We start from the raw sequence: 21053 nt of genomic DNA, 5'->3' as shown, positions 1-21053 counted from the left end.
TTGTCAGTGCATGAGGGAAACTGCTCTCCTTGATTAGGTTGTGATAAATGACATTTTTCCAGTAAGAGATTGATATGCACTTTATGATGTCTATGAAGGCTGGCTTGTTTTCAATTGCAAAGCTAATAAAACTTTATACCTATTTTGTGATTATAATACGATAAGTTAATTATTAAAACATTTATTCAATATGTGGGATTGTTGAAGTTACATAATTGAAATCATATTTCTTTCATTACTAATGAATCTCTTTAAATAAAGTAGATAGTTCCTACTTGTGAAAACAATATGATGCTTATGAACAGAGATTTACGTCCCACCACTCAATGAATCTTGGGTTTCAACTGAGCCAAGTACCTATGGATTACAAAGTTGCCATATCTATCCATAGTGTGGTGTGGTATGAGAATTACTTTGAGGGCACATTACTCAGGGTTGCCCTTGCTTACTTCTTGTGCCCAGCTTAAGACCATTCTCTTAAAACTAAGAGATAAATGCCTGCTTGTTATTTTTAAGTGATCCAGATGAAAGGGGGGAGGGTGGTGGGGGAGGAGGATGCATTTCAAAAATAGGTTGATTTTTATATTAATAGAAAATTACACCAGTATTTTTGTTAAACATGCATACATCCTGTAATAATTTAAAGTAGTCTGCATGGATGTTATCACAAAGCAGCAAATGAATTAAGAAAATGAAGTGGTCTAAACTGCAAGAGCAAAACTTGAGGGTCAAGGTGTGAGTAATTGAACAAATGTTTTAGTATTGAAGTTATAGTATTATAATTATAAAAGGGAAATAAAGATTTGTTAGCTTTGCATTAATTACACCGGCCATACAATTGAAAACAAGTTAGCTTTCATATTCTCACATCATGTAGAGTACGATCTACACTTGTCGAGTCACAGTGGAGCAACAATCAACAAAGAGAATAAAATTTCTGAACTGTCTTAAGTCAGTGGAATTGAACTCCAAGCATGTTGGTTTGAAAATGTAAAACAGCACTCGGAACCAGCTGTCCATTAAGTGCTTTGTCCAGTATTGGTGGCTGTATGACAATCTCTGGAGGTAGTGCAGAGAAAAGCTACAAACCTATCCCCACATGACAGAAGCACAAGAAAAGATTGGAGCAGCTTGGGCTTTTCAGCTTTGAATGGAGGCAAGGGAGATGGAATTCTTAAAAGGATTTGAGATAGTAAACTGTATGGAAAAGGCAGGTTGTGAATGCTACTTCAAGATAAACCGCATTAGGATAAGGAGGTAATAGTTCATATGCACTAACGTCAGGACATTGTTCTTCACGTAGAATGATCAAAAACAAATGGTCCTCCAGGTAGGAAAGGCAAGGCAAAAACCTTGTACCACTGAAGGGAGAATTTCAGTGCTGGAGATATTGTAGGTGTTTTTGGATCAACTAAGATGTGCTGAAAACCCTTCCCTGTCTATATTTACTTGTGATCTTAATCAGTTTAACTGCCTATTTAGTTCACATGGTGACACTCCCTACTCTGAGTCGGGAGGATGTGGGTTGATGCTCCACTCCGGAATTTGATCAGAAAAATCTAGGCAAATCTGGCACTAAGGCAGCACTGCATTGTAGGAAGTGCAATCCTTTGAATGAGATATTAAACTGAGAAAAACTTCTGCCCATTTCATTGGTTCACATGAATGCTAAAGATCCCATGACACTATTTATAAAAGTTACCAGCACGAAGCTTACTGATTATTTCTCTCATTGTTTTTTGTACAAGATTACTATGCACAAGCAAGAGGGTGCTGTGCTCATCTACCGGTAAAACCATGTCTGCCCTTTAAAGGGATTCTTTGTATGTAAAGTGCTTTGGGACGTTTCTGATGGGCATGATGTGGTATATAAATTCAAGTTCCTTCTGTACCTTAACCATGAGATTAGTTTTACAGCCTTACAAACATTCCTTGCTATCTGTAATAAGATTGAAACTGTAGGGACTAAAAACAGCTTATCAGGGAAGGAATCTGAGAGTTCAATAGTTATAAATGGCTTCTTTCTTGCATTTTGACATCATCTGAATCCCTGAATTAGATTGGAACCTTGAAGCTACTCCCTGGTATCATATTGTGTATCATAGATGCAGCTTCAATTTGATGTTTTATCTCCCTTTTGTGCTGCCAGTGTGGCTACAAGCTGTCAGTGTCCCGTGTGTCTTCATATGTGATGGCTGTAATCACAAGATGCATTAAAGATGTGATTCCACCAGCACAGATTTCTCAAGAAATAATTCAAAGTTAATAATCAGAGAAAATCTGTGCGTTTTGAGAATAAAAACTCTCAGGGAATATAATCAAGGGGTTGCAATAACATAAACTCCTCTCACAGTTTATGTGCTAAGATCATATTACAGTCCACTATCTCTCTCAGCCATCATGTATATTCTTAATGGATACACCGTTGTTGCCATTAGGGTTATATCTTCCCTTACTGACAGTGTTAACAAAGAAAACTGGTATATCACAGGCATTGTTGCTGCTGCCTTGCCACCTGGTTTCAGCTCTCATGACAAAAAGAGGGCATTTTTTTTCAGTAAAATAATCCACATTCTCTTGTGTCCAAAAAAAATGTTCTACTGAAATGTGTGACGCCAAGAATTTCTATTTTGTTATACATTGTCTGTTTCAAAAGCACAATCTGATCCTTGGCATTCAAAAGGATTACATTTTGATTGCCTATAATCTTTCCTAGCCTACGTTTTCTGTTGACTTTTAGCCCCATGTGCAGCATACATTTCCCTACCCAGGCAGTCTTAGTGGCTGTTTTGAAGATATCTGCATTATAATTGTGGCTAAGCAGAAAGGTCATTAGCACCAGCAGTCACTTTTGTTGTATCCAGCTGGGTAAAGTTACATTGGTGTCAGAAATTGTTTGAAGCATTAAAATGGCTTTTGCATTTTTACAATTTCAGCAGTAGAGGGAAGGAGGGAAGTGTGGGAACATAATTATCCTCCATCAGTGCAGCCAATTTTGTGTGCCTGGACTCAGCCAAAACTGACTGCTAATCATTTGCCCAGCTTTTAAATTCCCAATTGTCACCCTGGAAAAAATCACCATGGCTGTGCTGTGCCAAATTGGGTAAATCTGAACATTGGACTCCTTCACTCCCGTCGTGTGACTTTAGCTTTTCCCTTGGTTTTGCATAAACCTAAAAGCTAGAATAACGATTAGTACCATCAACATCCTCGGGGTTACCATTGACCAGGAACTTAACTGGACCAGTAAGAAAATATGCAGGGGCTGTTTTTTTCCCTTTGTATATCTCACTTTCCCCCCTGAAAGGCAAATATTTCCTGTTTTAGTCATTACCAATGGACCAACACCCCTGGCACAGGACCGCAGCTTGGCTGTGCCACATCATTTATAGCTTGGGCAGGAAATAGTACAGTTGTAGATCTGAAAAGCCTACAGCTGCTTTCTTGGATGTTGGCTTTAACATATTGTGCTGCTTTTGCAGAGCCAAAGGCTTGAAGGATTCCATGACTAAATTCAAAAACAAGTTAAAATATTTTTTCCTCTTGGGCTTGCTGATGAGCTTATTCATTCTGGAGGGACTGGGGCAAGCCCAACATGGCATTTTGGACTGCCCTGTGGCTGCTAGTCCAGGGATAAGAAACAAAGGTCTGGGACATTGCTTCCTGCCTCCTTAGAATCTCTACCTTATGTCTGTGCCCATTGCGCATTTGTGCTGAGTTTCACCCTGCCTAGGAATCCCGATGGGGGGGGGGGGGTTCACGTTGCCTTCCCTTTGTGCTTAAAGAAATCATAAATAAGGAATCATAAATGGTCTTCCTGAAGGATCCTCAGCCGGTAAACAGCCATTGTCCCTCGAGGTCCTAGCTGTTCTGCCATCACTACTGTAAATTTGTTGGTTCAGCTGTTGGCCATGGCCCATAATCTTGAGCATGGGACCCTTACCTGGGTCTGGGTTGATTATGCAAAAAGGCAGGGACAACCACCCCCTGAGGTTTCAAATGATCCTGCTACTCTTGATAAATAAGAAATAAACTAAATGGATTGTAGAATTGTCTTGATAAACATGTTTTTTTCAGGAAACTAAAATCAAGTTTGATTAATTGAATTGAAAGTTATTTTTAATTCATATTCTAGTCTGCAGCTTAAAATATAGTTCTATCAAATACCGATCTGTTGGTTGACATTGGTTGGGTCTGGTTCAGGATGATTTCAGAACGAGGTGCACCACAGTTTCACTGGACTGAATTATTGATGGGTACTTTAAACTTGCTAATGCACATACTGTAGGATCAATTCTTTTGTGGTCCATAACCTTGCTGATGTTTCTTTCAAATTAGAATGGATATCTTATCTCCTGATTTTTTTTTGCCTTGTAGTGTGGAATTGCATTGGGTGTTGTCCTACTCCTCTTCTGTTCCTGGATGACTCACCAATCCTGTATGTTTCTGGTGAAGGCAGCGAACACCAGTAAGCGCAGGACATACCCAGGCCTTGGTAAGAAATTCTGCATTAGTGCTAGTAAAAAAGGCTCGGTTTCTAAATCCAGGAATTACCCTTTGCATCACTGTACCAAAATACAGCAACTTCAAATACTACTTCCTCTGTAGGAATGTAGCAAGTTGCCATTTATTACTGCTGTGCCAAGTGTCAGCCTTCTACTTTACTAACAAGCATCAAAGCTGTGCTTGATGCAGTCCGAACTCGGAGCAGGATTAGGCCACTTCACCCTTCAAGCCTGCTCCACAATTCAGTAAGATCATGGCTGAACTAATTCCTGCCTACCCCTGATAACCTTTCACCCCCTTGCTTATCAAGAAGCTATCTACCTCTGCCTTAAAGATATTGAAGGACTCTGCCTCTTCCACCTTTTGAGGAAGAGAATTCCAAAGTCCTACAACCCTCTGAGAGGAAAAGGTTTTTCCTTATCTCTGTCCTAAATGGGCGACCCCTTATTTTGGAGCAGTGATCTTGAGTTCTAGATTCTCCCACAAGAGGAAATATCCTTTCCACATTCACCCTGTCAAGTTCCCTCAGGATCTTATATGTTTCAATCAGGTCACCCCTTACTCTCCTAAACTCCAGCAGATACAAGCCTAGTCTGTTCAGCCTTTCCTCATAAGATAACCTGCTCATTCCTGGTATTAATCTAGTAAACCTTCTCTGAACTGTTTCTAATGCATTTACATCTTTCCTTAAATAAGGAGACCAATACTGTACACAGTATTCCAGATTGTGGTCTCACCAATGCCCTGTATAACTGAAGCATAACCTCCCTATTCTTGTTTATTGTGAGGGGAATTGAATACAATAACATCCTATTAGCTTTTCTAATTACTTGCTGCACCTGCATGTTAATCTTTTGCAATTCATGCACTAGGACACCTAGATCCCTCTGCATCTCCACAATCTCTCACTGTTTAGATAATGTCTTTTTTTAATTCATCCTGCCAAAATGGACAATCTCATATTTTCCTACATTGTATTCCATTTGCCAGATGTTTGCCCACTCGCCTAACCTATCTAGATCTTTTTGTAGCCTCCTTACGTCCTCTTCATAACTTACTTTCCTACTTACCTTTGTGTCATCAGCTAATTTAGCAACCATACCTTCATCCAAGTCATTTATATAAATTGTAAAGAGTTGAGGCCCCAGCACTGATCCCTGTGGCACACCACTTGTCACATCCTGCCAAGCAGAAAATGAGTCATATAAGCCTACTGTTTTCTGTTAGTTAGCCAATCTTCTATCCAGGCTAAAAGCAAAATACTGTGGATGCTGGAAATCTGAAACAAAAACAAAAGTACCTGGAAAAACTCAGCAGGTTTGACAGCATCTGCGGCAAGGAATATAGTTTACATTTCGAGTCCGTATGACTCTTCATCAGAACTATGAAATATAGAAATGAGGTGGAAATAAGCTCGTTGAAGGGAGCTGGATAGAGGGCCAATGATAGGTGGAGGCAAAGAAGAGATTGCCAAAGATGTCATAGACAAAAGGACAAAGGGGTGTTCGTCAACACTTTATATTTATATTTTGTCTTTATATTTCTAGCTAGCTTTCTCTTGTGCTCTAACTTTTCCCTCCTTGTTCATGTTTTAGTCATTCTTCACCGTTTTTTTTATATTCTGTGCAATCTTCTGACCTGCCACCCATCTTTGCACAACTATACAACTATATGCTTTTTAAGTTTGAAACTATCTTTAACATTTTTAGTTAACCATGGCTGGTGGATCCTCCCCTTGGAATTTTTATTTTTTGTCTGAATGTATCTATTCTGAAATAGCTCCTTAAATGTCTGCCACTGGATCTCTATTGACCTATCCCTTAACCTAAATTATCAGTTCACTTTCGCTAGCTCTGCTTTCATGCCCTCGTAATTGCCCTTATTTAAGTTTTAAATACCAGTGTTAAACCCAGTTTTCTCTCCCTCAAACTGAATGTAAAATGCGATCATATTATGATCACTGCTATCTCGAGGCGCCTTCACTGAGGTCATTTAATTAATCCTATCTCATTGCACAATATCAAGTCCAGTGTAGCCTGCTGCCTGGTTGACTCCAGAACATGCTGATCTAAGAAATTATCCCTAAAACATTCTGTGATTCCGTCATCTATGCTACCTTTGCCCATCTGATTGTTTCAATCTATATGTAGATTAAAATCCCCCATGATGATTGCAGTATCTTTCTGACAAGCTCCCACTATTTCTTCTTTGATGCGCCATCCTACCATGTGATTTCTGTTAGGGAGCCTGTACACCACTCCAAGTAACTTCTTGCCTTTATCATTCCTCATCTCCACCCAAACTGCTTCTATATCCTGGTTTCCTACATTTAGGCCATCCCTCTCTATTGTGTTATTGTCGTCTTTAATTAACAGAACCACCCCTCCATCTTTTCCTAACTTTCTATCTTTCCTAAAGGGTCTCACCCTTCAATGTTCAGGTCCCAATCTATCCCATCCTGTAGCCATGTCCCTGTAATGTTTTTTAGATTGTACTTATTTATCTCTATTTGCACTATTAGTTCATCTGTTTGGTTTCGAATGCTACGTGCATTCAGATACAGAGCCTTAAGTTTTGTCCTTTTTATCATTTTTGTAACTTCTAGCCTTATCTATTGGTTTACTCTTGACTTGTACTCTCTGTCCCTTCCTGTCATGGCCTGTTTATCATTTCCCAAAATTAATACCTTCCTCTCTTACCTTGTCTCTACTCTTTTTAATTTAGCACACCTTCCCACATTTGATCCCTTGCCCCCATGATTTTGTTTAAGACCCTTTCTACTTCACTAGTTATGCGATTCGCAAGAACGCTCGTCCCAGTACGGTTCAGGTGTAAACCATCCCAATAGCACAGCCCCATTTACCCCCGTACCCGTGCCCATGAACCGGAACCCATGTGGCTCAGGTAATAATCCAGAAATTATGACCTTTGAGGTTCTGCTTAATTTTGTACCTAGCTCCTCACACTGACTATGCAGAATCTCCTTCCTTGGACTACCATGACGACTGGATCCCTCTCATTCCTCCCCCCCCCCCAAAGTTCCTCACCAGCCCTGACCAGATGTCCCGAACCCGGGCACCAGGCAGGCAACACAGCCTTCTGGTCTCTCACTCTCTGCTGCAGAGAACAGTGTCAATCCCCCTCACTGTACTGTCCCCTACTACCACTACATTCCTGTTTGCTCCCTCTGCTTGAGCAGCTTCCTGTACCATGGTGCCAAGGCTAGCCTGCTCATCCGCCTTGTTGACCTTGCTTTTGTCTACACAGATTGTAAGCACTTCAAACCTGTTTGACAGTTTCAAAGTCTGAGGCTCCTCCATTGCTGTCTGCTTGGTCCCTTTACCTGCCTCATTCACGGTCACATCCTCCTGTTCCATACTGCTGACCAAAACAGATGACCCTATTTTAAGAGTTGTAACTGTCTTCTGGAACAAAGTGTCCAGGTATTTCTCACCCTCCCCATATGTTGCGCAGTGTTTGCAGTTTGACTTCCTAATCAATATCCTGATCCAGACTTCCCTGAACTGCTTACGCTCTCTGCAAACAACGTTCAACTGTTGCCCATTCATATCAACTTCTGGGATCACTGATGCTCAACCACACTGAAATCAGCTGACTCAGTCCAGGTTAATAACTGTGGAGGCAGATGAGCCTAAGACAGCTTTTGCAATTATTTCCATTTTGCAATTCTGTTTTGAACACAGGTAACCCAACAACTTGGGGAGTATTCTACTTTTTAAAACCTGTTAATGGGTATAAGTGTTAAAATTGCTTCTCATTTGAAATCAATAGCTGTAAGATGTTATGTTTGTTCTTAATGGACATTGGATAATTTGATTTGAAGTCCATACTATTTCAACAGCATGTACTTCTCTACACCCTCAATGTTTCCTGCTTTGGTCTTTGTTTTCTCTCTTCACAGCTATGTGCTCTCATCCCTAATATGGTCTTAGTGCAAATGGATGTACTTTCTCCACAGCTCCATGTTCGGGCTAAAATGGAGTGATCAATCCAGGTGCAATATCACCTTGCATTTATAGGACACTTTTAACACCAATAGTGCCAAGGAATTGCACATAGGAGAGTGCAGAAATAAAAGATGTGTTAGGAGAAAGAAAGGTCGATCATTAATTTTAAGAAGCTTTTAAAGACAGGAAGAAAAGTAGCAAGGAGATTTTTGGAGCGTTGACCACAAAGCTGGTAGATTGCAGAAGTTGTATTTGAAGATCTTGAAAAGGAAACAAAAGTTAGAAATGGAATAAAAGCAAAATACTGCGGATGCTGGAAACCAAAATGGAAAATGCTAGAAAAACTGAGCAAGTCTAATATCATCTGTGGAGAGAAAAACAGTTAACGTTTTGAGTCCATATGACTCCTCTTCAGAGCTAAAGAGAAGTGGAATGGCTGCTGGAAATGAAGAGTTCGGTAGTCTCTTTATCTAATTTGTCCTTAGCTCCCACCTATCCCTGACCATCTCTTTTGCTCCACCTGCTCCACTCCTTATTAAACAGTTTAAATCCATCACATTTCTACCTGTCTTTAGCTCTGAAGAAGAGACATACAGACTCAAAACGTTAACTCTGTTTGTCTCTCCACAGATATTGCCAGACTTGGTGGGCTTTTGCAGCATTTTGCATCTTTATTTAATTCAGTACAAATTTGTCAAGCAGTGATGTGATGGCATCTGTTTTGAAGGGGGTGCCTGTGTAACGAGAAACATTTAGGATGGTGAGCACTAGGACAAGGGAAGGCCAGGATTTGGTAGTGGCAAGGGGTGGGAACTTGAGGGAGAACTTGGATAAGGACCAAGGGGTGGAAGATTGTTAGAAGTTACAGCAATTGGTGTGTTAGTGTTGGGATTAATTGGTTATCTGAGGTGGCTTCTTAAAAGATCAGAGTCACAGGCTTGATAAATTCATGGTAGTGTTGAGGGTGTGTATTTGGGGCAGGTTGAAGTTAAGTGAGGTAGATAAAGCTCGAGAAGAGGAGATGGAGAAGTTTGTGACTGAAATCAGCATGATGAGAAGTCACTGGGTGTAAAGGTTAATGGAGGAGAGTACGGAATAGTGCTTAGTGCGGAAATCACAGTGGTGCTTAGGAAAACATTAGTAAGTGAGGACTTTACAGGAGAGGAGCGAGGAGAGGTGGAAATTTAACACACTCCACTGTGACCTATCTAATGCCTTGTACAGATTTTTCATCAAATCTGTGTGTGCGCACATGTGTAAAATAACCCTGAATCTTGTTTTCTATTTTTATGACTTTCCACCTGGAGCCCTACTACTCATCAGTGTATGTTCTTTAAGGAAAGGTATTTCCATAGGGACAATACATAACTAATAGATCTTTACCCATAGAGTTCCTCTTGATATAATAATTTCCTTTCCACTAACCACTTAAATTCTCTGTTGCTACACTCCACTGAGAATTTAACCATTTAGGTTATATTGCTGCTGATATCTGTAATGTTGACTGAATACTGCTGCAATATAAACATCATGCAACAGTAGGTGGCATATCTCCTTGAGCTTTTGAGAAGATGTTAGAATCTTCATAACGTGCAGCCAATGGGCTGTGTCTTTCTCCTTCCCTGCTGTTTTATTTAAAGTAGTAAGTTCTGAATTCACGAATTGACCATTATGTCAATCTAATCCTGATGTAAACAGGAAGTGTCATTGCAGCTGAGTACAATATGTGTGAGTACTTTGCCAACATATTAGGTGTCTTGATATCTCATAGAAGCTATCCATCTTGAGTTACTGTACTCCAGATAGCTGACCTAGCAATGGAATTTTTACTGCAGTTCTGCTGACTTGTGCCTAATATCTAATCCAAATAATAATATATATTTCAATGTTTTGGAATTTATTAATACATTATTCTTTAAAGGGAAGATAATTCCATGGGGAGTACCATCGCTTATAAGTGTTTGTTCATAGAGTTCTTCATCTTGGTCTTGGAATAATTTTTTTATTCATTGGGATGTGGATGTTGCAGGCTAAGCCAGCATTTATTGCCCATCCCTAATTGGCCTTGAGAAGGTGGTTGTGAGTTGCTGCCTTGAACTGTTGCAGTCCATATGGTGTAGGTACCATAATAGATAATTTTTTTAAGCAAACACTTAAACATTATTTGCAACTAGGAGCATCAATTAGCAATTAAGCATCCTTGTGGAATTACCCTCATCATTAAATGGTATTTAGTGCTTCAGTGTCTTGTGCCAAAATTTAGAAACTCTAGAAAGCTGATGCTGACTCTATTTAACAGAAAATATAACAAAGCTTGATGGTGCACTTCAGGGATTTGTATATGTTTCAAAATTCTTTCACTGCAGTCACAATTACTACGTAAGCATTTTATTCTGAAATGTAATGGAAAATAAATTCAAATCTATTCCAAAGTGCTTGTACTGTTGTGCTTTCTAATCAGTTGCTTTTTAATTTTTAGCTTTTCATGCCTACGGAAAAGCAGGCAAAATGCTGGTTGAGACCAGGTAAGTTTAAGTTACAATTCAAGGTTGTATTTTAAGCAGTAATACTATTTTATTAAGCATACTTGCACCACAGTTTACAGGTGTCATAAATAAAATCTCGATAACGTGTCGTGCCACACTTACCCAGCAGAAGTTGCGTTTAACCAACTTGAACCAAAGAGATGATTGTCACACTAGTCCTCACCCCACACTAATTTCCTCTTTAAATAAGGCCTGTTATTATTTTAGATCAGAACTGAGAACATCGCAAAAATGGTCTGTTATTGTAGAGCTCAAATCTCTGATTACTGAGAACCTTGTAATTCTGAAGTAACTGAACAACTATACAGTTCATAATAGAGAAAAGGATCAAGGAGATTTTTGCTATGGCACTACCCATGTGTATGTAAAGACTAATTAGTTTTTCTTGGGAAACTGTAACCTCAGGGACCTAATTCCATTTTGAGTTAACTTACTGGCCTTCGAACTCTGACTTGGGTTAAAATCAAATCAGTTTGAAAGGATGAATGATTTTCTGTTTAACAGCAAGGATCTGGATTGAAATGGGTGAATACAAGACACAACCTTGTTCTTTGTGGGTATGGGCCCACAGCTCAAAGTACCATAGGCATGAAATTCAGCCTCTAAATTAGCACACTCATTCAGAGGTTATAAGGATTGTTGGCATGAGAAATGTCGTGCTGGTTTGGTGGGAGGGTGTGCTGTTGAGATTGGGGCTATACAACAGTGTTGGAGAAGACTGCAGGGAGCTTTGCTGCATTTAACTGCTATAACTAAAATGGGAATGCTTGCTTTTGACACGGCACGCCTGGAGTGGAAAATTTCCATTTCCCACAGCTAACATGGTTTTAAAAATCATTATTTAAAAAAACTTGCATCTGCTTTTATCATGTTTTAAACATGGCTCTTAAGTACTTTTCTCTCATTTGGTCAGACCTCAATCTTTTTCAAAAATTGGCATTGTTCACTCTGGCATTTTGCCCTGTTAAACAGTGATGTCATTTGAATGTTTTAAAATCAGTTCTCCCAAATCTTAAACAAACTTTTGTTTTCCTTCAATAAGTGAACATGTTCTATGTGGTCGCATGGGCTTTTTTACAAAAAAACTGTATTTTCTGTAACTTCACAACCTCCTGTTTGATCTTTCTTCAGACTTGTTGAGTAACTGTCAACGTTCTGCGTGCTACTTTTGAAAATGGACTTACTGGAGACTTTCAGAACTTTGGACCACTTTTTTCTAGTTGGTTTTTAAAGCAATATGTCTAGCAATAAATTACCAGTACTGTAAATCTTGCTAGTTTGCTTATTTGTAAGGTGCTTGGCAAAAGATTAGTTCATTAACCAATCTGACTGAGGATTTCATCCTTCGTTTTAAGGACAGTTTAAACCTTTTCCAGGATGTTACCCATTGTGTTCTAGACTTCTTGAACTGATGTTTAATAGGAGCTTAGAAAGATTCTCACGGTGCATATAAGCAAGGTTGAGTACTATGGAATTAGTGTGCAGATTTTGGGTTGGTTTTGGGTGAACGGGCTTGTTTTTTGTCATTTAACTTTCACTATGGATAAAAGCAACATAATACACTTAGATAGGGGCAACTCCAAGCATGTGTACACTGCTGGGTATTGTGCTCAAGACTGCTGAGTGGGAGATGGATCTGGATGTAATAATGTATGAGTCATTGAAGCCCCATGAACAATACAACAAGGCTATTGTAAGAGCAAATAAGGGTGTTGGATGTACTACCAAGAAAATTATCTATTTTAAATTCTCCCATGGGATGTGGGCATTGCTGGCAAGGTAAATCATCCTTAGGCCATTTCAGGGCAATTAAGAGTCAACCACATTGCTGTGGGTCTGGAGTCATATGTAGGCCAGACCAGGTAAGGTTGGCAGATTTCCTTCCCTAAAGGACATTAGTGAACCTGATGTGTTATTACCACAATCAATTATAGTTTCACCATTACTGAAACGAGCTTTCAATTCCAGATTTTATTAATGAATTAAATTCCACCAGCTGCCATGGTGGGATTTTAACCCACGTGCCTGGAGCATTAGCTTGGGACTCTGAATTACTAGTTCAGCGACATTACCACTGTGCCACCGTCCCCTCCCCCCATTTGTAAAACAAAAAATATTCTTCCTCTGGCTATATCTAGACTACTGTGTCCAGCTTTGGTTGCTTCATGTGGTGATGACATATGTAGTCTTTGGAAAAGGTTCAGAGAAGACCCAACAGATTAATTACTAGTTTACGGGCCCTCAGTTGACACAATAGATCGAGAGAGACTGGGGCTCTTTATCATGGAACAGCGTAGACTTTGAGGAGACTCAACTAAAATCTTTATAATAATGGGAGGTTTAGATTCAGATAAGTGGATAGCCTATTTGGGCTAAATTGGTTAGGGAAGATGAGAAGATATAAGCCAAGTTACTTAAGATAGAATTAGGTTAGATGTTAGGAGGTACTTTGTGTAGAGACACATAGTTATTAGAACTTGGAGAGAGTCTGGATTTTCTGGAAGCATTCGAAGTGGAGCTGGATGAATTCAACAACAAAAACTTGTACAAAGCCTTAAATGTAGAAAATGTCCCAAGGCTCTTCATAAAAGCTCAGTCAGACAAAAATTGACAGATAGTAGAAGTGACTTGTTACAGTCAGGTGAGGAGTCATCAAATGGCTCCCCTCTTTTCCCTCCCCTTGTTTGGTCACAAAAGGTCCTTTGTTTGAAAACTTGCCAATTTAGTGAGCACTTAACTGTTTACACAAGTGGTCATAAAAGAACCAATTGGACAGGTTTTCATAGTTTAACAAAGAAAAAGGTTGGCTTGAATATACTTAAACTGTTCTAAGTTAAATAGTAAAATACACTTTGACTTTTGCACACGTACACACGCTCAAAGTTCACACACTGCACAAAAATACAGAATACAGAGCGGGGAAGGGTAGATTGGCCAAATTAGGGTCCATAAAAAGTAAAAATTAATATACAGTCTGTAGTTTGGCTGGCTTCAGACTTTCCTCAGTGGTCCCGATGCTTCCGATTTAATGGTTTAGCCGGCTGATTTGTTTGTTCTGGAGACAGTAGTGCTGGGCTGAATTCTTTTAAGAGGTCTCGGGGCAGCATTGTCTGGCCCCACCAAAAGCCAAGGGACTTTTGGCTGGGCTGCTGAATTTCCCGCAGCAGGCCCTGTCACAACAAGGCCATAAAATCCTGGCCTCTGTCTGCAACAAGGGCATCCCTGGATGGTCATAGTCAGCAAACAGGGCTCAAAGCTTGTCTTATGGGTTGGGGAGCGAGGGAGGCAGGAGGACCCCAATTGGGTCTTCTGTCCCAGCTGTTTGTCCTCCGTTCTGCTGAGAAAACATGTGCTTAAAACATACAAAGGGTTGACTTGCCATGTGACCTTCCTTCTCCAGCTGCTAGGGGAATCCAAATAAGATCATTGTCTGTGTATCCCAAGGGTAACTTGATTGGCTCATGTCTGGAAAGTAATCTTGGCCAGGATCCCATTGTCCAAGTGGTTAGTTTTAATAATCTCTAACAGTTGAATACCTCAGATGATTGCCATAGGTGACTTGCTAATGAGACATGAGGTGAGAGTCCTTCACTATCCCCTGAAGCCTTTGTCTTTGATGGGTTTTGCAGACTGTCTCTATTCTAATGAATTGGAATGTGAAATGCATGGTAATGCACATTGGGGTAGCCAACTTTGGCTGCAATCTTAAATCCCCTTTAGTCTGTGTTTTAAACAGTTTGTTTTTAAAAGTTCAATTCATGCTTCTAGCCAGTGGATTAAAAATCATCATTTGACATAAGCCCGGCTTCATGACAGAGTAAAAGCTTGATCAAAGAGGTAGGTATCACGGAGGATCTTAAAAAAGGAGCGAGGCATAGAGATATTTAGGGAGTGTGTTCTGTAGCTTAAAGCTTTGTAAACTGACAACATGGCTGCCAATGAAGGAAGTGCGGGAATGCTCAATGTGAGAGTTGGAGGAATGCAGAGTTCTTGGAAGTGTTATAGGGCTGGGGGAAGTTACAGATAGAAAAGAGTGAGGTCATGTAGAGATTTCAACACATGGATGAGAATTAAAAATTGGAAGCTTTGGAGGCCTGAAAGCCAATGTATGTCAGAGCAGGGGTAACGAGTAAGTGGAACTTGAGGGTGGCAACACAGGCAGCAGAGTTTAAGATGAACTAAAATTTATGATGAGTGGAGAATGGGAGATTAGTCAAGACAGCATTGGAATAGTTCCTGAGAGTGGCCAACATAACTTTATAGAAGGTAAGTTGATCATTGCGTGGTGTGCTACTCAGTCATTGTGGCCTCCTGGAACTTCTTTAATTGCTAGGTTGGAGGGAAATTTCCACGAGTATTTTTCCCATGTCAACCTAAGTTTTTTTTCTTTAAAAAATGTTTTCCTGTGAAAATACTACGTAGAAGGTACACCATGCCAACGTAGAGTAGGCTTGATGGGCCAGTTGGTCTTCAATCATTTTTTTGCATGTTAAAACTTGGAGAAAATGTAACTTGTCGTATGTGGTATCCTTATACTTATTAAAAATGAAATCCTTAGGTGCTCCACAGAGGGGAAAGGACAAAATAAATAAATGAGAGAACAGAGTAGCATGCAAAAGCTCATAAGATCGCAAAAGCTTCACTCTTGGACTTCCAAGGCTTAATAGTTGTATCTTATTAGAACTCTGATCACATTACTCTAAAGGTCGTTTACAATTTAAACTGTAATATTTCAGTCTTGACATCTAATCCATGCAACCGAATAATTGTAGAGCACTGTTCTTGTCTAATTATGGACTTCCTTTCTTCAGTAATTAGAGTGTAATTGACTCAGACTGAAAAGACAGGTCTCTACTGCTTGGCATCTTCTTTAACATCTTCAGCTGAGATACTGTATTTTGAAATCTTCGAGGCTTCCAGAAAACATTAGTGTTTAAAATTGTGTTTTATAACGGTGTATTGGGCTGCTGTTTGACTGTCACGTACCCATTGATGTAAAGCTAACTTGACTTCTCTGGGTATTTTGTCTCAAAGATGAAATTGTCTCCAGTGGATGACTACCCTCTTCTGGCTTTGCACTTGTGCTCTATAACTCAGAACCGATGTGAGCCTGCACCCAGAAAGGTCCAGGCAATCTGGAATGTTTCTAAACCAAAGCAGAGCTTTTTTAATCCCCTCAGAGTATGACTGCTCTCACCTGCACCTTCAAAGGCAGATTTCTTTTTCATAGTTATTAAGTGAAAGGTTTTACACAAGTATGCAAATAGACATGCACAGAAGTTACATTTATCTGAGTTGCTTGTTGAGCACTAAAGTTGGGCAGACTGCAGTATAACTTTTTTGCCTGTAGGTGTGCATTATAACCTACACCATAAATTTAGAGTCCTTTATCTTCATCGACATTTGACAGCTGAAGACTCCAGACCATTCAGAATTCATGTGGATGTTCTTCAAGCTATTATATTATAAAGTCTGCTGTCTGAATTTTCTGTTATAGTATCTGCAACTATAAAATGCTGCCTAGCTAGTTTTGAATTCCCTGACAGATGCACTATTATACCTCAAGATTTGAGGGTACACTGTAGGTATATTTGAAAATAAAAGCTGCATCATTTAAGAGGCTACTTTTGATTTAAATTGATGCTCTTGGTAGTGAAGAAATTATTTCAGATCTCAAATTAATCATTAATATATTAGCATTATAAAGACAAAGTCAGGAATTAGAATGTTAATTATAAACTTCTAACTCCATGTGACCAAAAGCTGCTAATGAAATTTAAGTTGCCACCAAAAAGCTGGCATAAATATTTTTATTTAGTGACTTTTATCTTTATCACTATACTTGTTTCTTCCTCTTCTCAATTCTATTTTTTTTGTTTCAACTGTTTCCACCCTCTTCATGGGCCAGTCCTGTTTGTTCTTGCCTACTGTTGCTTTTGTAGAAGGTTTACCGAGTCATATTTAACCTGCTTTATGTACATTAACCTTTTTACAGCGGTATCTTTTACCTGTGAAACGTACCGTTTTGCATAAGAAAGCTGTATTACAAAAGAAGGAAACATCTTATTAAACTTCTACATCTACTCCTCAACCTGGTATACAGTGGATATTGCTGAGAGTCAAAACTATTACTAATTCAGTGTATTGCATCATGTGGCTTATTTAATAGTAAAATAAGTTCCATTGAGCACTTTTATTTATTCAGTGTACGTGTGTGTATTTTTCTTTGGATGTTGGTTAGAATTGGCCAAAATGAAACATCATGATTGATGTGACAAATAAAACAGTTGGGAAGGATTTAAACTAGGAAAACAGGGATAATGGACCAATTATTAATAAAGAGTCATGTGGATGTAGCAAGGATGGCAGGAAATTAACTAAGATACATTTACATGAAAGTCAGGACCAGTAGAACTGTAATGGGTTTGTTAAAATAGTGAAACATAGGAATTGAATAAATACTATAGGAATTACTTAAACTTAATTAAAGGGCGAGGATGTGTGGGAACAAATACTTATTCACTTTCTTGAGCTAAATTTCATGGTGTTATGGAAGGACAGAGAAGGAAATAAAGGGGATGAGGTGGCAGTGTTTAGCGGGGGAATGTTTATACATTGTTGAAATGAAGGAATGAGTTGGGCATTAACATGGAGTATGTGGGTGGAACTGGAAGATGGTAAAAATTGGTGATAGGAATGTGTAGCAGGGCACCACATAACACTGATGTATTACTCTGGGAGGCCATAAAAATGTTTGTTGTAACACCTCAGATGTAATCTTGGAAGATTTTAATTTTCCTGACTCTGACATTGAGACAGTCTGTATCCATAAGAGAGTTCATCATGTACTTTAAGAATCTTCGTAAAGTGAAGTGAATTTGCTTCTAACTCCCTGCTAATGAGCTATGAGCCAAGTTGAACTCAGGGAATATTTGGGGTCCAGTGGTCATAATATTAATTTTTAAGATTGAAATAAGGACAGAAAGTATAATAAAAACAGTTAAGAAATTGCATTTCAGGAGAGCAGACTTTTGTCAAGAAAGGCTGTATAAAAGAGAAGTTCTACATATCAACAGAAGCAGGCTATTCAGTCCCTAGAACCTGTTCTGCCATCTAATTTGATCATGGCTGATCTTTACCTCAACTCTATTCACCCACATTTATTCTACGTCCTTTAATAATCTTACTTAACAAAAACCTATCAATTTCAGTCAGAGAGACTGCAAATGTAGGGCCTGTCAGTGATGTATCCGTGTTGTGTCCTCCTGATCATTTCCCGCTCAATGCTGTACCTGAGGGTTGCTTCACAAATCTAAATTGTTGAACCATTGAATGGGAATCTTTTTTTCAAAAAGCAAGTGCTTACCATGTATGATGTGAGTCATCTCAATCATCTATGGGGAGGGAAGGGCAATCTTTCTTTCTTTAACATTTAGTTTGTATTTTAGGGTATGGATGTTTAATCTAAATTTTAACTTAATCTTTTACAAGTAATTATGAGCTAGAAACTGAAAATCATAAGGGTTAATTGTACACATGATATTGTATAGAAAAGATCCATTTCATTCTCCAGCAAAGCAGAAGAAAAGCGCATTGTATGAGAGTAGAAGTACAATAGAGTGGATTTGGCTTGTCATGAACTTTGTTTGGCGGTGGGATTATGTGGAAGTATTTTGTGACTGACGAGGAGCAAACCTAAATCGAGCAGGAATTTAGAAATTACTTTTGACACGTTAGTGGATGAGCATTTAATGCATTTGTGTATATATATTAATCTGTCTGTTTCAATGGCGACATTATCCTACTTAAAAGTAGATGCAAGAGCAGATAAAGGAACATCGTATTCAGCATTCGTCTGCTTTTGTGGAATAAGGGCCTCAGGCCGTTGTATAGTTTGGGATTTTGATGTACTTAGTTCCAGTGAACCTATAGTCCTGTGATTGCAAACATTTTACTTTACATGTTTCCTGAAAAGCATTTTATTGTTTGCAGCTGACATTGGCAATCATGAAGTATCCACCTCGATGGTGGGTTTTGACAGGCTATTCAGTGGGTGTGTTGCAGCTGAATATAATCCAATTTCATCTGATGCCTGAATATGTGCACTTTCCTTCAAAGGTTTTTGGATAGCGATCAGGCGTATGAGCTAGTTGGCAATTTTTTTGTATTTTCCATTATTCAGCTCATTTTATTAAGGTTTACTGAACATTCCTGCTGTCATTCCAGCTGAAATAGTCTATAACACCTTGCAGATGAGGGGTAAAACCTTTGGTGTGTCTTGCTCTGTATGGGTGCAAATCACAAGGTGGAGCATTTATCTTCTGAGCTTACTAGCGCTTGGGCTGGGTGGTGAGGGTAAATTTTTATTGCAGGGTTACTAATTATGGTTTCTCTATTTACTTTCTAGCTTGATTGGTTTGATGTTGGGGACCTGTATTGCTTTTTACGTTGTTATTGCTGATTTAGGATCTAATTTCTTTGCTCACTTGCTTGGACTTCAGGTAAGTGGACTTTGCATATGTCATACATTTGAGGTCAAGAAAAGTTTACTTTCAAGAGTGGCACACAAATGCAGTAAGGTAGTTGTGCATCTCTAATCAAGTAAAATATGGAACATTTTGTGGTCCACAAGTTTATCTGAAGCAATGACTAATAGGAGTATTATCCATTGCAGGTAGAAACAAACTTCACTTCGTGACTTTATAATATATGTAGTCTGCGTTATGCAGAGCATAAAATGTGTAAAATTTGATCTGTGCTGCATCTCTATTTTGTCATTTTGATATCAACACTTAAATTGCTGCACTATAATTGGTGGATGCAAATGAGCCACCAGATTTCTTTACGCAGCAGTTTGGGTGCAAGTGTCCATCAAAAACTGAGCTTCAGTCTGAATGCTTGTGAAGTCATTTGAGCCCCTCAACAGAATGACAGCTTTGTAGCCCACTCCCTGATTTCTATTGAGTTCTATTATTCCTTTGAATTTTGTGACAGTAATAATCTTCAGTGATGACCTTACAGTGACCTCATAGACTGCTGTTATTATACTTTTGATGCTGCCTGTAACTGACATTATTATTGTTCTCCCTTTAGCAAAACTGATGAGTTATTTTTTTATTAAAAAAAAATGGTGAACGAAGAATAGAAGATTGCAATTTAATCTGGGTTTTAAGTGACAACCATAAACCGTTCAAGATTCATGTTGTTTGGTTCTGACCTTGTTTGCACTCTCTGATTAAATTACAATATTATTACTTCAGTGATTTATATTTTCATGTATATTGCATTTTTAGTTCTTGTGATCTATTTACTACTGGACTGTACCTTGTTACAAGAAATCCACTTGTGCTTTGACCTGTTGGTATGATGGGACTCTTACATTTGTTTGCTCTTTTTACTGCCATTTTTCTGTTTTAGGCAACGCAGGGATTTCGTGTGTTCTTGCTGTTTGCAGTCTCACTATTTATTGTACTGCCACTGAGTTTGCAAAGGAACATGATGGCCTCGATTCAGTCCTTCAGTGCCATGGCTCTAATATTCTATACTCTCTTCATGTTCGTGGTGAGTACCTTTAATTTATGTTCAGCTGTCTAATTCTCCAAAGTTTTTTAATTTCTCGTTTATCTCTGTTTGTAACAGGTTTTAAACATAACTGTAAATAGTTTTTTTTGTATTAATTCTGGTGGTAGTTGAACCTTCAGTGGTAATGCTGTGTACTGTCGATTTCTAGAATAAAACCTATAAATATGTTGCATAAGATAGGATAAAATTGAATTTGAAATTAATGAATGCATTTATTTTTATATTTAAGAATAGATTCCACATTTCTGTATACAAGCACTGTGTAAGATTTTGTTCCCAGAACTGATCATTTAAGCTATTTTAATAGAACTATCCTTTCATTAACGACCGACTAAGATGCACATTGGAAAATGAAATTGGAACGAAATTGGTACCTATTAGCAAAGTATAACGATGTCTTGATTATAGTTTTACTATTGAGTTTGCAGAAAAACTACAAATCAAAAATTTT

At 38.7% G+C, this 21053-nt stretch overlaps 1 protein-coding gene across 1 annotated transcript in view; it reads left to right on the top strand.

The window, feature by feature from the left end:
* The window catches only part of slc38a10 (solute carrier family 38 member 10), a 125326-nt gene that overhangs the window by 1917 nt on the left and 102356 nt on the right, over positions 1 to 21053 (top strand). Inside the window, exons 2-5 of the mRNA XM_041217004.1 lie at positions 4378 to 4495; positions 10954 to 10999; positions 19428 to 19521; positions 20438 to 20581. Of these exons, the coding sequence (XP_041072938.1) occupies positions 4378 to 4495; positions 10954 to 10999; positions 19428 to 19521; positions 20438 to 20581 (402 nt within the window). The remainder of the gene's footprint in view (positions 1 to 4377; positions 4496 to 10953; positions 11000 to 19427; positions 19522 to 20437; positions 20582 to 21053) is intronic.

This window comes from Carcharodon carcharias, chromosome 22 (genome assembly GCF_017639515.1).
Source record: "Carcharodon carcharias isolate sCarCar2 chromosome 22, sCarCar2.pri, whole genome shotgun sequence".
Classification (NCBI taxonomy): domain Eukaryota; kingdom Metazoa; phylum Chordata; class Chondrichthyes; order Lamniformes; family Lamnidae; genus Carcharodon; species Carcharodon carcharias.
The sequence above is the reverse complement of the archived record's forward strand: the minus strand, read 5'-3'. Positions and strand labels throughout refer to the sequence as shown.